The sequence below is a fragment of the Fusarium verticillioides genome, chromosome 3 (genome assembly GCF_000149555.1).
Source record: "Fusarium verticillioides 7600 chromosome 3, whole genome shotgun sequence".
In the NCBI taxonomy this organism is placed as follows: Eukaryota; Fungi; Ascomycota; class Sordariomycetes; order Hypocreales; family Nectriaceae; genus Fusarium; species Fusarium verticillioides.
Window position 1 is genome coordinate 4,057,834 of NC_031677.1, and position 15,460 is coordinate 4,073,293.

Genomic DNA, 15,460 nt, shown 5'->3' on the forward strand with positions numbered 1-15,460 from the left:
ATCTCCATTCCTCCACTTTCTCTTCATCACTTTATTTCCTCTCCAGCATCAGCAACGCTCGCTGTGTTTCTCTTTTTCCTTTTCTTTTAAATGCTTCATCACTGAGACTTTGTTTGCCCTTTGCCACAGCGCGCCATGCCTTCACGGCCGGTGCGGCGTAATCGCCCGCAGAGGCTGTCGAGGCCTTATGCCATGGCGCATGCGGGCGTGAGATTGATTGCTTGGATTACCAGCCTCGCTGCAATTCTGATGCTCGCATTTGTTTGTAAAGAGTGGTCTTCGAAGAGCCAGGTTATCATCGCTGGTGCTGTCGGTGTGAGTAACCATTTCTTCAATGTCTACGGTTACGCAAAACTGACGTGCTCTAGTGTGCAATTGCAATGCTCAACGACAGCTGGGAGGTTCTAGCAGTGACAGATGCTTCATTCACAGTCCCCAGATTAGCCGCCTCTAGAAGAGTCCTGCACGACTTATTCTCCCTAGCTCTTTGTGTTGGCGGAATCATTATGATGTGGGTATCAAACATCAATATCACCGACGACAAGAACGCCGAGCAGAAGCGTCAAGAGCAATGGCTCATGGCTGCCCTGTGGGCTTTGATCGCCGTGGTGTAAGTTATCTCACTCTCTTGAAAGGTCACGTTGCTAATACGCGTGATGTAGTGGCTGGAGATTAATCTTTGCTATCTGGGGTTGTGTGGATTGTACTGGCGAGGCCAGACGTGCGGCGCGGAGAAGACAGCGTCGAAGAGGAAGAGAAAATGATCCCTGGCGACAGATGGGAATTCTCTGAATGATATGCTATTGTGTTACGATTTGATGTGTTGATGGCGGACGAAGAGCGCGACATTTATGCATTCAACGGCGCTTGGTGTTTGGGACTTTGACACGATAGACATGCCGACTTGTTTACTACGACTGAGATTCTTTATGGCAAGAGGCTTTTCGACGATATTATGGGACCGAACCACCACAGTGGTTGATTGGGGCATTGATCGGCCCGGTAACGACTTGTCTATGCCGTCATGACTTGACCCTCTAGACCCTCCAGGCCCTCCAGGCCCTCCAGACCCTCCAGACCCACGATTCAACGACTGATCTCTGGACCTACCTATGCGATATCCAGGAATTCGCGAGTGTTTGCATGCGGGCTTCGATATCTCTTTGATCTTGTGCCGAAACTGGATGAACGACCGTCAAACCAGGTCATACCGAAATACCTGACGGCGTCGACACCAGCATTGCTACCAGGCGTATTTTACCTCCAGCAGAAAGTGGGGGTTCTACCACTATTATGGTATGGCTACCAGCGCCAAAGTTGTGAGATGGATTTGGCCACATTGCTCTCGACAGCCGCCAAATGACAGCGACTGAATCCATCGTCGAACTTTTTGAGCAATCGGTAAGACCAGCGGCGAACGGCTACGGTCTCTGTTGAGACTGCGGATGGCTGCGGCGTATATGAGGTTTAAGTTCCCCATCGGTTTGGATGAACGACACATGTCTCCACGCGGAATCGGTTACAGAAGGAGAATGGGATACAGAACATCTTGATGACCGCTTGTTGGCTCATTGACTTTGAACCTCAAAACTTTTATAGCTTTTACTATCGAACCCGAAATACCAACTATGTTCAAGATCAACGCCGCTTCCAAATTCCCCTCGTCATTTTCCCCTCAGAATACTCCGAAGTTACTGTCATAGCTACTCAGCAAGCCCTCTGAGGTTATCTTGAGGTGGTTCGTGTTACTTGTCGCTTGACACCAATGCTTATGGTTCGTGCTCCACAGAGTTACTGAATCTATAGATACCGACTGCATTGGGTTTGCTTCCAAACTGTCCCGAGGCTACTGCTCCTACCAGCTAATGGTTTCGAAGAATCTTGTGAGCTAATTCGTCCAGAGCGATGCAAGACTCGGATTCAACGTTCCATGCCATTCCCCTTTTGAGGTTATCTGGAATCTAGTTACCCATCAAGTGTTCGATTCGACTAGATCTAGGTTTTAAGGTCTTTTGGGTTGCGGAGACGCGATTCTACACAATACATGTAATGGCTCCCCTAGAGCATCCAAAGGCAATCACTCCAGATGGCCATGTTACTCTTTTGGACATCACAGGTCGAATCAACGACGAGCCGAAGCAGAGCCGCGGTAGCAGCCAAGAGAGCAAGGAGCAACAAGAATCAAGAGAACCTCTCAAAGACACCCTAAGAAGGCTTGTAGAGGAGCACGAACATGACCAGAATTTCCCCGACGATCTTCTCAACCGGGCGCGCGAATACCTCGAGAACAGAAACGACGAGCAACAAGATGCTGAGCGGGGCCAGAGCATCTCTAGAGAGTTCCAGGCTCAGAAGGAATTGATGCTAAATAGCTCCATCTATCCTGAAGTCCGAGCTGTTGTGGATGATACGGACGACCCGACCTTGCCAGTCGGCACATTCAGAGTATTCCTTTTGGGAACAATATTTGCAATCATTGGCACTGGGGTCGAACAGTTCTTTTCACTTCGAATGCCTCCCATTGGACTTTCGACGTTTATTGTACAGATATTGGCGTTGCCCATTGGGAAACTGTTGGCAAAATGGCTCCCGAAGAGGAAATTCAGTGTGTTTTCGTGGGAGTTCACACTCAACCCTGGACCTTTCAACCAAAAGGAGCAGATTCTCATTGCAATGATGGCAAATGTGACGTTTGGCGGTTCTGCCGTTGGAGCCTATATCGTGAGCATCATTCAAGTCCTGAAACTCGATGTCTTTTATGGGGAGAAGAACATTTCGAATAGTATTCCTTGGCAGATCCTCACGCTCATATCGACCCAGTTCATTGGGTATGGATGTGCAGGTCTGGTTCGAAGGTTTCTGGTATACCCGCCTTCGATGATCTGGCCAAAAGCATTGGCAAATATTGCACTTGCCAAGGCGTTGAACAAGGACAATGGACATTCAGAAGATACAGTGCACGGATGGAAGATGTCGCGATACAAGTTTTTCTTGATGTGCTTTATTTCCATGTTCTTTTATTTCTGGATTCCCAATTACCTATTCAAAGCGCTTTATTTGTTCAACTGGCCGACATGGATATCACCAGGCAACGTCACACTGGCCCTCATAGCTGGATCAACCTGTGGTTTGGGCCTCAACCCCTTACCAACATTAGACTGGAACGTTGCCACGTATTTCGGCGACCCTATAGTAACACCCTTCTTCACGCTGATGAACTTTGCAAGCGGCATGGCAATATGGGGCTTCATAGTCGCGCCGTTGGTATACTTCAACAATGTCTGGAACACAGGCTACCTCCCCATCAACAACAACTACATCTACGACAACCATGGCTTGCGGTACAACCTCTCGCGCGTATTGCTGCCCGACCTTACGCTTAATCAGACCGCGTACCACGAGTACAGTGTCCCCCTCATGACTTCTACTCAGGTGATCAAGTATGCGGCTGCCTTTATGATATATGTTGCTACACCCGTGCACATGTACCTCTGGCACCGTAAGGATATCATGTCTGGGATACGGGCTTGTTGGGCACGGAAGTCGCGAGACGAGGAGTTCAATGATATGCACAACCGTCTTATGTCTGCGTATCCAGAGTGTCCTCACTGGTGGTACATTGTCATTCTCGTTGCGTCTTTCATCATCGCCTGTGTCTCGGTGAGTTTGTGGCCAACTGGCATGCCAATATGGGGCATCGTCCTAGCTGTCATCTTTACCGTCGTATTGCAAATTCCAATTGGGATGCTCTTGGCTGTGACGAACATGGAGATTTCAACACGTATCCTTTCCCAGCTTGTTTCTGGCTATGTGTTTGAGGGCCAACCAATTCCGAACATGGTTTTCCAGATGTTCAGTTTCATGTCAACACATCAGTCGCTCAACTTTGTCAGTGATCTCAAGCTCGCGCATTATGCCAAGATTCCACCGAGGTGGGCGTTTGCAGCACAGGTTTATGCAACGCTTTTGGCAGGTTTTGTTGGGTTGGGCGTGAATCACTGGTTACTCCGTAACGTTGAGGATGTATGTCAAGCGCATCAGAAAGACCGCTTCACATGTCCCCGTACGCACACCTTCTTCATGTCCTCAGTGATATGGGGCGTCGTCGGACCACGTCGATTATTCGGTACGCAAGGCCCCTACCGAGCCGTCACATACACCATCCCCATCGGTGTCTTAGTCCCCATAGCCGTGTATTTCATGTCGAAGCGGTGGCCCAACACCTTCTGGCGCAATGTCAACGCGCCAATCCTATTCATAGGACCGATGGCGTGGGCTCCGTTCAACTGGAGCTACATGCAGGGCTCGATAGCCCTGGCGTTTGTGTTCAACAAGGTGATCAAGAGGCGGTACGCGGCGTGGTGGGAGAAGTACGCGTACGTGCTGACGAGTTCTATGAGCGCGGCTATTGGTATTTCTGGCGCGGTGATGTACTTTGCGGTGCAGCACCTGGGGATTGCGCTGGATTGGTGGGGGAACAGGGTTCAGACGGAGGGTGTTGATCAAGGGGGCTTTGTGGCTGATGGAAAGGTTGTTAGCTGTTCGGTGTTGAAGGTGCCTGAGAAGGGATACTTTGATATCGGGGTTGACTGGAAGGTGTAAGTCACTGTTGGTGCGGCGTTGAGGAGTGTTTGCGTGTCGACAATGGAACTGGAGTCTATCTGCCTACTCTAGCTGTTAAGATATCCAGCATAGTCAATGTCTTTTTAATCTGTCATCAGGATATTATCATGAGAATCTGTTAGTAACCTAATATTAGACTTGAATGGCACAGACTCAGAGTGATCTCACGCGGAGGCGAGGGCCAAGAATAGCAACACGAGTGTTCCTGACATCTGACACTTGCACTGACACTAACACACCTGGGTTAATAATTAGACTTTGCCCTCGACATAATTAGCAACTGAATTTGCCATCAGTATCTGCCTGTTAACCGCGCGCGGATAATGAAACATGCGGCCACAAACGCGCCGTCGATCGACAACCTGGTAACGTCGCCACTGTGTTGGTTGTTGGTTCTGTATATTACTATTTCGGTAAGACCAGAATGATGGCCGAGACGGTTACAAAGCACCAATCATCTGATACATACTCAAGAGCTGCGATGAGACTGAAACAGGGCGCCAGAGGAATTCATTTTAAATAAACTTTATCATGATAATCGTATCATCGTTCGAACAAGACCGTTTGGTGAAGATACAAAGTGAAAGTCGCGTACCCGGGAGCTCGGTTCGGCGCTTGGAGTTAAGACGGGGGAGTCTGCGTGTCAATCGCTCTGGATACTCGAAATGGAACAAAATTAAGCTGTCGGAATTAAGAAGCGAAGATTGTGTGTGAGCTGAAACTCGAAGGAAGAGGCAACCAGAAAAATGCGGAGTTAAAGTCAACAAGGAATGGAAGAGAAAAAGCGATGATGGAATGGTCCGTAGGTAGGGAATGAGGTATATCAATCCAAACATGAAAGCTGCTGCGCCTACTCTGCTCTCTCTAGGTCTCACTCTGCTCTGGGGACAAGCAGAGAGAGGCAGTGCCACAGAAGCGAACGAGCTACAGCAGAGGGGCCAGGGTCAAAGGTTCTGCCTTACAGGGCTGGATGGCGCCATTCCGCTTTGGTCTAGGTCTTGGAGATGGGGTCAAGTTTGAGGCCTTTGCTCAGCCTTTTTTTTTCTTTTCTTCAACGGATGCATCATGCATGCATGCATACATTAATTCTTGATCGAGATGCTGATACATGAGATGATTACAATTCGAAAACTGCGAAACAAACTCTTCTGAGGAAGCAGAAGATCTTTTCGGTGAGGCAGCCAAAAAGGCAACATCGTCCTAGGTAGTTTTTGGGGGCCGTTTCGTGCGTTAGTTACCTTAGTTCTTATCGGAAGAGGCAGCACTCGCTCGGTACCGGAAGATTGCGAAATCTATATTGTACCTTGTGTGGTATTTTGGCTGTCACGAACCAATAGAATAATGGGATTGTCGCTAATGCCTGTCCATGTTACTGTGCCGCGAGCTTGGAGAATCACAGAAATTGGACTTTGGATTTCTGTCCTTGGCTTGGGACTTTGGTTTCCTCCATACTTCTCGTTTCAATACCGGGAGAGAGTCAAAGGAAACGTCATTTGGGCCTGAAGCTATTCGCACCAGGTTGTGTAACGCTGCAATGCGCTTTTGACAAGTCCACATGAGATGACGTACGCGCGCCCTTGGTCCTACATACTCTGAAAGTGCTCTTCTGGCATCTTCCAATGGTTCATCATTGTGCAAGCCCAGTTGAACTGTGCGTCCCGATATGACAAGCATACACAGACAGGTAGGTTGGTTCATCTGTACGATATTAGTTCCCGCTGCATGTCAAAAGGAAGAGGCATCCAATGAATCCTTGACGTTGATCAAACTTATTGTGCTGACACTGATGATATCGATGCGAGGCTGAACAAGAACTGATCTTGGAAGAATCCAATGCTGGTGGTGGTTGATCCTGGTTAGCTTAGGGCTGAGGCTGTGAGAACTGGCGTCGATTCTTGGGCGGATCCAAGCCTCGATAGGCGTCCCCTAGCACTGCCCAAGTGTAAGTGGAAGTGGAAACAGGGGAGTGACTCAGAGCGAATGAGGACGAGGTCACCGAATGCAGAACATTGCAGCACTTGCATAGGGAATAATGTACTTTAGTCCTTGGACAGGGTTTTTTTTGGTTGGTCTAGAGGCGTTTTAGTCCTAGATGACTCAATCGCCGGGGGGATCCCATGATGCGAGATAATGGGGTATTGTAGTCTTTGACCGAAGGACATTGTCGAGTCCGACGGACAAACTCGCGATGCGACAATGGGAACGAAATAGACTCGGAATGGTAATTACACTTGTTGGTACATAGAATTCTTCGATTCTCATGATCATAATATCTGTTGGTGATAATTTTAGGGTCATGTTTCAACCGTGGCCGCGTGTTGTTGGCCATTGAAGTCCTAGATTACGTTGTCTTCCAATTGTAAAATACCAATTCATCTGTCCATGAATTGATTTACTCTCTAATTACGGGATTGTCACTTGTCGTCCGTGTCCTGGTCTCCCGCTTCGATACCCGTTTTCCTCGATCCCACTAACCTTGCAATTGAGCAAGCCTGTCCTCTGATATTCATTTGACTCTGTGGTTTCTGTCTGGCGGTTCGAACCAACACAAACCAACTGTCATGGGTGGCCGTGGCTGAGATGACCCAGGGGGGAGTCATCGGCATGGGCATATTCCTTGGGGGCCAAGGACTAGACAGGGATCGCTTTTAGTGGCCGCAGACGGACGGTAGGCAGAAACGGCCTTCTCCACCTTCAAGGCTGCCTTTACAGAGAGGAACCAAGCCTCTGGGAGGGAACACCACCCTTTTTACAAGTACAAGTCTCTTTGTATATATCTTCGAACCGCTTTGCGAACCACCCACTCACTTACACCAACAACATCACACTACTGCACACACTCTCACAAACTAAACCCCAGGCACCAACACCCCATATTTTACACTTACTTTACAAGGCCAGGCATCCAATTACTACCAAAGTCACTCGGTACTTGGAGCTACCTTACTTAGCTTACACAGCTTTCAAACTACCCTTCCTCATTTCTATATAACCCGCCTCCATCTGCCACTCTCTCAACAACCAAACAAAACACTCAATTCATCTGACACAAACACCACTTACTATAAGAGCTTGATCTTTCCTCTCTATCTTTTCAAACTGTCTTCTCAACAGTCACCTCTTGTCATTGAGAACATCGTCCATAACCGTCGTCGTCGTCGAAGCAGCACTTCTTCACCACCTGAGCAGACCATATCAAGAACACATCGTCTGCCTCCGGTCATCATCCAAGAGGATCCCCCACAGCGCAGCAGCCGCTCAGAACCTCTCAGCGCCGACACAATGTGCACTACAAACATCTACACATACGTCCACCCCGATGGACGTCGCGAGCAGTGGTCACAACCTACTCTCTGCGCAAACTCTCGCCATGGACAAGTCTGCGCCAGCAACTTTCTATTCGAGCACCCAGTCCAATACGTTCCTGCTCCCTACGACACTTCTTCCTACCCTTATGCTACTCAACTCCCTCCTACACCCCAGTATAGCCCTGCCCCTTCTACACCGTCGGGCTCATACCGCTCAGGAGATGAATCAGACCGCTCATACACTAGCAACGGTAGCAAGAAGAAGCGATCATCTGGAGTCTACATCAACGGCCAGAAGGTTCTTGATCTGAACCGCCGTGAGCGTCGACCAAGCTCTCGTCACCAGGAGAGAATCGTCTTGGTCGATAACCCCCCTACACCACGCACTCCTCCCCAGCAATGGAATGCCCCTCACACTGCCCCTGCATCACCCATCTCAAACACATACATCGTCGACTCTTCACGGGACCCTAACAAGCGCCGCCCCGTCATCGTTGATGAGCGAACTCTTCAACCTGACCAGCGCCGCGTCCAGATCGAAGTCGTTGACAACCACCACCGCTCCAAGCACCACCGCCACTCATCGAGCGGCTCTCGACACTCCGACCAAGAGGAGGAGCGTCGCCAACGCCGTCGCGAGGAGAAGCGCCGAGAGGAAGCTGAGCTTCGTCTGCGCACTCGCATCGCAGAGGCCAACGCAAAGATTGCCTCTCGACCTGTCGCCCCTGCCCCTGCTCCTCCCAAGCGCTCTGCTACCTACAAGCGCCCCTCCGTTGAAGTCGTCGACAGCCAAGCAGTTCTCGCTGATGAGCTTCGACGCTTGAGCTTTGAGGAGGAGCGTCGTGAGGACAAGGCACGCCGCCTTGCCCGTCGCGAGGAGAAGAAGGAAGAAGAGGCTCAGCGCGAGCGTCTCCGCGAGCGCATGCAGCCCAAGCGACGACTCACAATCGGCGCTGGCAGCAGACGGCCGTCTGAGATGTACGAGCCGGGAGTGTACCGATATGAGTAAACGATATAGTTGAAGGATTTGGTCTTGTATCACTTTGATCTGTTTTACATGGAGTTTTATTTTTGAAGCCAATGATATTTAGCGATTAGATTTGGGATCTGGGAATTATTCTGTATACGTTTATGGGAGTTTGATATTGGGATTTGGGATACCAGCGAGCGAGGCAATGAGCCGATTTCAAGGATTACAGAACACTTAGTCAGATACAAGACACAAGACAGCAAGAGAAAAAAAAAGGAACTCAGAATGGGTTTTGTTTTTCGAATACTTTACTTTGGTTCCTACTTGCATTACTGTGAATGTTTACACTGAGATTGCTTGAGATGGGTCAATGGCTTAAGAAAGGTGAGAAACTAAAGCAGGTACAAGACATTTCACATCAAATGTGCAAGAACAGAAAAACCTGTCTGTCTCATGACCCTAGGCCTGAGGGTGTGTGAGCTCAGTAAGTAGAACAAATAGGCTGCACACCAAGACATCACGATCTCCCTCACCGAAATTATAAATCAACCGACTTTCAAAACATATCACGATATTGCACTCCTCGGAATCAAAGTGTAAAAATCAAAGGGAACCTCCAAACACCGAAGGATCGCGCATGCATACATCGTGAATCAGAACAAGGATAGATCCCAACCAAAGTTCTTTTTTTGCCCCTAGACGTGGAGGAGTGGGGACACACAAACACCAAGAATCGAAAGATGGGGTCGTTTTGGGACTTTGGTGAAGCTTCATTCGAGTTCGCTGAGGAATCGAGATATTTTGTAAGGATGAGGGCTAGTTAGATGCGGGTTGGGGACGTATTTTGGATCTTGCGTTATTGCACAGAGGTATAGCATGAATTGTTGTTCTGGTATAGGAAGGCAAATCAGTGGCATCTCAATTGGAAATCTCTCCATTGTCCGATTGCCTTGTCTGCCTAAAAAATGTCCTACACTAAGGGAGTTTCGTTTCGCTTCTCAAACCCCGCTCATGATGTGCCGATCGAGACATTAGCCGATAGGGCCTCATGACACCCTGTTTCTCAAGGCACCACCCACTGGCAGTCCGCTCCTGGTGCGGGCATATGGCGGGGTCTAAGTGACTGATGTACCTCTATGTATGTGTGTCTGAGATATAGTCTCTCCAGTGACTCACTGTTGATCTACTTGTTGATATGGCGAGATGCTAGCATGTTTGATAGAGTACGTTTTGGGAAATCACCGACGATGCCAAGAGTCCAGCACAGGTCATGTACCGACGTGAATATGTAAGTGTAAATAGTTTTGATAAATATAGTGATAGACTAGACTATCATACGAATGTAAACTCAGGCAGGCGTGTTGAAGCCAGATTGTTGCTGTGTGCAGTGGTGTTGGGACTACTGCTCAGTGGGAGGAAATGGTGTTGAATCCATTCCGATTTCATGTTGAACCTTCCCATCTAAATTCGCAAATATTGAATCATTCTCAATTTAGTAGTCACTTCCACGACTAATGACCTCCTTATGCGACTCTCGAAGCAGAATAGTCTACGACAATTAGCATCCATCTCATATCTTCACTCACACATCAACTTACATGCTCGAACTGCGCCGAGTAAGAACCCTTAAAATCAGCAAGCGGCTCATACGCCTCAAGAATACCATTCGACACCAAAGAGTTCAGCTAATAATACTTATCAGTAATCTCCCCCCTCACATGCGGTCATAGCACTTACACCAGCGAGATATCGCTCTTGGCCTAAACGCTCAAGATATCGACGGCAAAAGACAATAGTCCCAAACTGCTCGCGAATGACTTTATAAAGTCTATTCGCCGACGCAAAAGGTAAATTCACATGTCTCGGTGCATCATGGTGCAAACCATAGCCATATATGCCCACCTATTCTCATCAGCAACAACCCAACTCACTTATTGACATGTGCACTTACATCGTCGTAAAGCCTTCCAGTACCGGTTGTACCAAACGTCTCAATGGCAAACACTTCACCTTCCTCCATCTTAGTCTGATCATTGTTCTTGATGAACGGGATCGACTTTCCACCGTGGATCTGGTAGTGCTTGATGTTGTGCGCTGAGATGTTGCGGACGGGCTTCACGGGGTATGTCTTTCCGTTGATATCGACCTCGTAACTTTCCATTGCTTCTTGGATTGCGGCGCTGACGTCGCAGATACGAACGTCGATACCAGAGGCCTACAGATGTCAGACATGTCATCTGTGAGAAAGTGAAAGGCTTACCTTGATGCCGCTGTTGGTCGCATCCTTGACGGCATTCAGAAGATTATCGTAGGTAGGATCAAATGACATGGTGAACGCACTGTCGACGATCCAGCCATTGATCTGCACGCCGAAATCAACCTTCATAACATCCTCATACTTCAGCACGACATCCTTCTGGCCAGGATTAGGCGTATAATGTGCAGTTTCATGGTTCAAACAAAGACCCGTTGGGAACCCCATTCCAGCCTTGAGGTTATCACCAGGTTCAATACCCTGATTCCCCAATAACGCACGCACGCCGTCCTCAATACCATTAGCAACATCAATGAGCTTATCACCCGGCTTGACATTATCCTGCGTCCACTGTCGGACCTGACGATGAACTTCAGCAGCCTTTCGATAATCGTTCAGAAACTCCGGGTCTTCGAGTTGTCGACGACCCATGAAGCGAACTTCCTCAGCAGTGGTACGAGCAGTGTTGTAATCCTGAATTTCACCAGCGGGAAACTCTTTGAAGAGATCACTCAGCGGAACTCTGGGAGGTGAAGATTGCTGTGTAGGAGCCTTCTTCTTCTTCTTTGGCTTTCTCTTTTTCTTCTTCTTACCAGCACCGTCGGTTAGCGGTCCGGCGGGAGTGTTGTTCTTATCATCATCGTCGCCGTCGTCGCCCCCGTCGCCTCCCAGACTACCGTCGCCATCGCGGGCGAGATGAACACCGCGTGGCTCTCCGCCTGCAGAGGATGGCTTGGATGAGAGTGGTCCTTGGCCTGGCACGTGTAAGTCAAGTTTTTATGTGTATCAAAGGCTATGAGATGTACCATTTCCTCCAGAGTGATCGTCTTCAGATGTCTTGGCGCCCATTTCGACATGAACGCTGCTTCAAATCCCAGAGTTGTTGATGAGTGACTGGACAGAAGTGAGGTGAGATGACGATGATGGATAAGGATGCGGTGTTGTAAGATGGGGTAAGCGGTTATCTGCGGCAGAAACGAACATGGAAATGCAACACATGGACAATCAGGATCACTAGCTTCACGATGATAGGTCAAATCTGGGAGCAGTGAATCCTGCAGACAGTGTATCGGTGTGCTATTGCCAAAGTCCATCATGAAGCTATCCAGACTTAGAAAGTAGACGCATTTGATCCCCAGTGGATCCATCAATGTTGTTCATGGAGTTCTGACTCGCTCAAATACTACGTTCCATTTACACGACGGCTATACGGAGTTATGTGGATTCTTGGAACATTCCAAATCGAAAAGCCATGATGGGTCCATCACACAGCGGGTCTTGATGGGCCCCTCGTGAAGAGTCAAGACCCTGATTACGAGTCAAGTAGTTCCCTTGGTTTCGTAGATCGTGGTAGCCACATCGCATGAACACGTGGGAATGATGAAAGCAACCGACGGGAATATGCTGACAAGTCTGGATATAAATTCATGATGCACTCCAACATATATGCCTCTCATCCCATAATGCGACGCCTAGACTATGTGCAAGGTAAAAAGTCATGTACAATGCTCGTGCCAAACACCATAAAGTACGGCGCCCCAAAAGTAAAAACAAAATGGCATGCAGATTCCATGCTCTCAAATGTCCCAAACCATGATGCGTGAAATGTAGATAAGTAGGGCAAGTAGGTGAGCCATTTGTCTATGCTGCTGGCTGAACTCCGCCGCGTGGCCGAGGCTTGAGGTTCAATATAGGAACATCCGCATTATCGAAGCCGTGGTGCGAAGTGCGATCTCTCAATCGCTCGTAGTGTTTCCGTAGTCGAGCCTCACCAACAACTAGTTCGAATCCAACCAGGAAACAGAAGCTTATCTCCAACCTAGCCAGTTCTGCTTCACTGACGCCACCCACCTTAGCCATCTTGGCATGGGGATAAGATAGATCTTCAAGAGCTTTCATGGCAACTCTAAGACCAGCCAGGACTAAACGATGTGCGTTGCGCCGGGTGACAGGGATAGCTCGCTCCTCAACGGCTAATCGGTGTATATATAGTGATGTCGCGAGGTATACTGCGGTACTCATGGGACAGAATTGGTGTAGTCGCTGAAGATACTGGTTGATAGTGATCGGAGGCTCATTCTTGCTGTAGAACTTGCGTGTTATAGCGCTGTGTTGCAAGTTGACAGGCTGGGAATCGGCTCCCACGACAACATAAGGCTCTGATTGAGGTGGCGGCGACATGAGACCTGGGTGAGGCTTCAGCCGCACACCATCAATATCCCCCGATTCTGGTTGATTGTCATGCACAGGCTCAGGCTTATCTTTGGCAGCCAATCTCTTAGCCTCAAGCTCGGCCTGTTTCCTTAATTTCGCCAGATTCTTATCCGAGTATGACCGCACGATATTCTCCTTCTCAGCTTGCATGCCACTCATGTGCGGCACGGTAGGAGATTTTGGCGGCGGTGTCGGCGGTACATCGCCCGTTATCCTGACAAGAAGCTCGACGCCAGCGCTCAGCAAAGCGAGTGCTTCTGCTGGTGACATCTCGAAGAGGCCATGATCGGCAGAGGCTTTCGGTGCGGAGGGGTCGTCGGCGATCAAATGAGGATCGGAAGAGGGCACCGGGGGAGGAGGCGGCGATCGATCAGTCGTGGTATCGGGATGTCGCAGTGGAATTGTGCCGGCCTGAGCCTCGGTAGTAACAGCCGTTTGATAAGACATGGCTTGAAAAGGCAAATTATGTGTGAAAGCTTGGTCGGTGGTCAAGACACAGAGCTATTGACGCGTCTCAATCTCTTAAGGCGCTGGGCAAGATCCGGCTCGACGCCTTTCATGATCTCTCGTGAATCGAGACGTAGTGAAGGAGAGTGAAGAATAAATTGTTAGAGCAGGTTTTCGTATCACGGGCTAGGCCTGTTTTTGTTGTTGCTTTGGGTCGAGTCGGGCGTAGGTAAATAAATGCCAATCCAATCCAATACCAGCGCAAAGTTGCGACCTGTAGTGGGACGAGAATACCGAAGTGGAGTGGCGGGGCCTAAGGTACATAAGATCTCGACGTGGGACCCTGGAGGCGTAAGGTAGGTGCAGTAGTCGCAGAGTGGAGGGTCCCGTGAGGTGAGGGCGTCGAGTCGAGCCTTTATAGTTTATCGAGTTCAGTAGGAGATCGTAACGGTCGAGAGGAAGCGAGCGAGCGAGCGAGCGAAAGCCTGATGATACAAGAGCCGGACCGACTACTTTAGCGTGGCGTTGTTTTAGGTCAAATGAAGGACAAGAACAAGATGAAGAGAAAATGAAATGAGATGAATTGTCCGAGATGAGTCGCGGTCGTGAGACTCGAGCTCGCCAGGAAGAGCCTGCGATAAAGAACTCTAAAGGAAATCAGATCAAGGATTAGAAAAGAGAATGCATCTACGGAGCAAATCAAGTGATTTGTTTGCTTTTGTTGACTGTGCCAAGGTAAGGTAGGCAATACTGAATGTATCTGTCTCTGTCGGCGGCTGCCCAACCCGTGAAGGTACTGTACAGGGATTGCACTTGCACCTGCTTGCGCCTGCACCAGCAGCAACTAGCCGCACCTTCCTCCCGAGCTTCTTTTTTCATGTCACGAGCACGTGGTGCGGGGGAGAAATAAGATGAGATTTGACTTGACTCAGTAGATCAGCAAATGCCTATCGTGATCAATTCCCATAATTATTTTTCGCGTCTTCTTTTTTACTTAGGTACTTAGCATCGAAAAACCAACCACCTTCTAGTCTTGAAAGTGGAATGCAACGGTACCAATCTTGTCAAATTACGTCCATGCCAGGACATTCACTCAGATTTAGCCTCCGAGATGGATGAATGGTGTTTCCACGACGGTAGGCTCCGGTTATGAAAGCAGCGTATTTATCGTGTTATCCCTGGCAACATTGCAGTAAATACGGGGTGTGTTTACGCATACGGATATACTATCCACCCGCTGAGGATCTAGACCAAACGGCCTCCGGGTTAAACTACTGCATGATCAGCAGAACATAAGAGCCGCAATGAGATAATGATCTTCCCTGCCAAGGCATCATTTAGGCGTCGTCTGATGTTTTTCCCGGCGTCTAAACACGGCCACCCCGGATCTGGGCTTTAAGCCTGCTGACCTATTCTGCATGAGAAATATCAGAAACTCCATCAGTTATGCGCCCTTGCCACGATTTCTCTTTTCTCTTTCAAATCACACAATCAATAACGAATAATGGCTATCATTCAAGAGTTCTCGTGGCGATACGGCGAATCACTTGCCTGTCCTGGACAAATAAACGCCGCGGAAACAGCCTCGGCACGTCCCGTTGCAAAGATTAGGCTCATACAAAGAGAAACAGTATTAAGAATTAG

General features: G+C 48.9%; 6 protein-coding genes across 6 annotated transcripts; 3 read left to right on the forward strand and 3 right to left on the reverse strand.

The window, feature by feature from the left end:
* Nucleotides 1–135: 135 nt before the first annotated feature.
* Nucleotides 136–792, forward strand: FVEG_05577 (hypothetical protein; the record flags this gene model as incomplete). The annotated part of the gene is made up of 3 exons (XM_018893827.1): nt 136–315; nt 369–610; nt 663–792. 3 exons carry the CDS (start codon nt 136–138, stop codon nt 790–792), a joined length of 552 nt encoding a protein of 183 aa, XP_018750743.1.
* A 1,257-nt stretch (nt 793–2,049) lies between these two features.
* On the forward strand, nt 2,050–4,602 carry FVEG_05578 (OPT family small oligopeptide transporter; the record flags this gene model as incomplete). Its single annotated transcript, XM_018893828.1, has 1 exon — nt 2,050–4,602. The coding sequence occupies one exon, from the start codon at nt 2,050–2,052 to the stop codon at nt 4,600–4,602; it is 2,553 nt and encodes an 850-aa protein (XP_018750744.1).
* A 963-nt stretch (nt 4,603–5,565) lies between these two features.
* Nucleotides 5,566–6,612, reverse strand: FVEG_15673 (hypothetical protein). Its single transcript, XM_018904865.1, has one exon. The coding sequence runs from the start codon at nt 6,319–6,321 to the stop codon at nt 5,977–5,979; it is 345 nt and encodes a 114-aa protein (XP_018750745.1). The 5' UTR covers nt 6,322–6,612; the 3' UTR covers nt 5,566–5,976.
* Nucleotides 6,613–7,342: 730 nt separating this feature from the next.
* FVEG_05579 (hypothetical protein) lies at nt 7,343–9,237 on the forward strand. Its single transcript, XM_018893829.1, has one exon. It carries the CDS (start codon nt 7,906–7,908, stop codon nt 8,938–8,940), a length of 1,035 nt encoding a protein of 344 aa, XP_018750746.1. The 5' UTR covers nt 7,343–7,905; the 3' UTR covers nt 8,941–9,237.
* A 1,156-nt stretch (nt 9,238–10,393) lies between these two features.
* On the reverse strand, nt 10,394–12,004 carry FVEG_05580 (methionyl aminopeptidase; the record flags this gene model as incomplete). Its single annotated transcript, XM_018893830.1, has 6 exons — nt 10,394–10,450; nt 10,500–10,586; nt 10,639–10,803; nt 10,853–11,116; nt 11,162–11,910; nt 11,962–12,004. The coding sequence occupies 6 exons, from the start codon at nt 12,002–12,004 to the stop codon at nt 10,394–10,396; spliced, it is 1,365 nt and encodes a 454-aa protein (XP_018750747.1).
* A 551-nt stretch (nt 12,005–12,555) lies between these two features.
* Nucleotides 12,556–14,172, reverse strand: FVEG_05581 (hypothetical protein). Its single transcript, XM_018893831.1, has one exon. It carries the CDS (start codon nt 13,814–13,816, stop codon nt 12,797–12,799), a length of 1,020 nt encoding a protein of 339 aa, XP_018750748.1. The 5' UTR covers nt 13,817–14,172; the 3' UTR covers nt 12,556–12,796.
* Between the last annotated feature and the right edge of the window lie 1,288 nt (nt 14,173–15,460).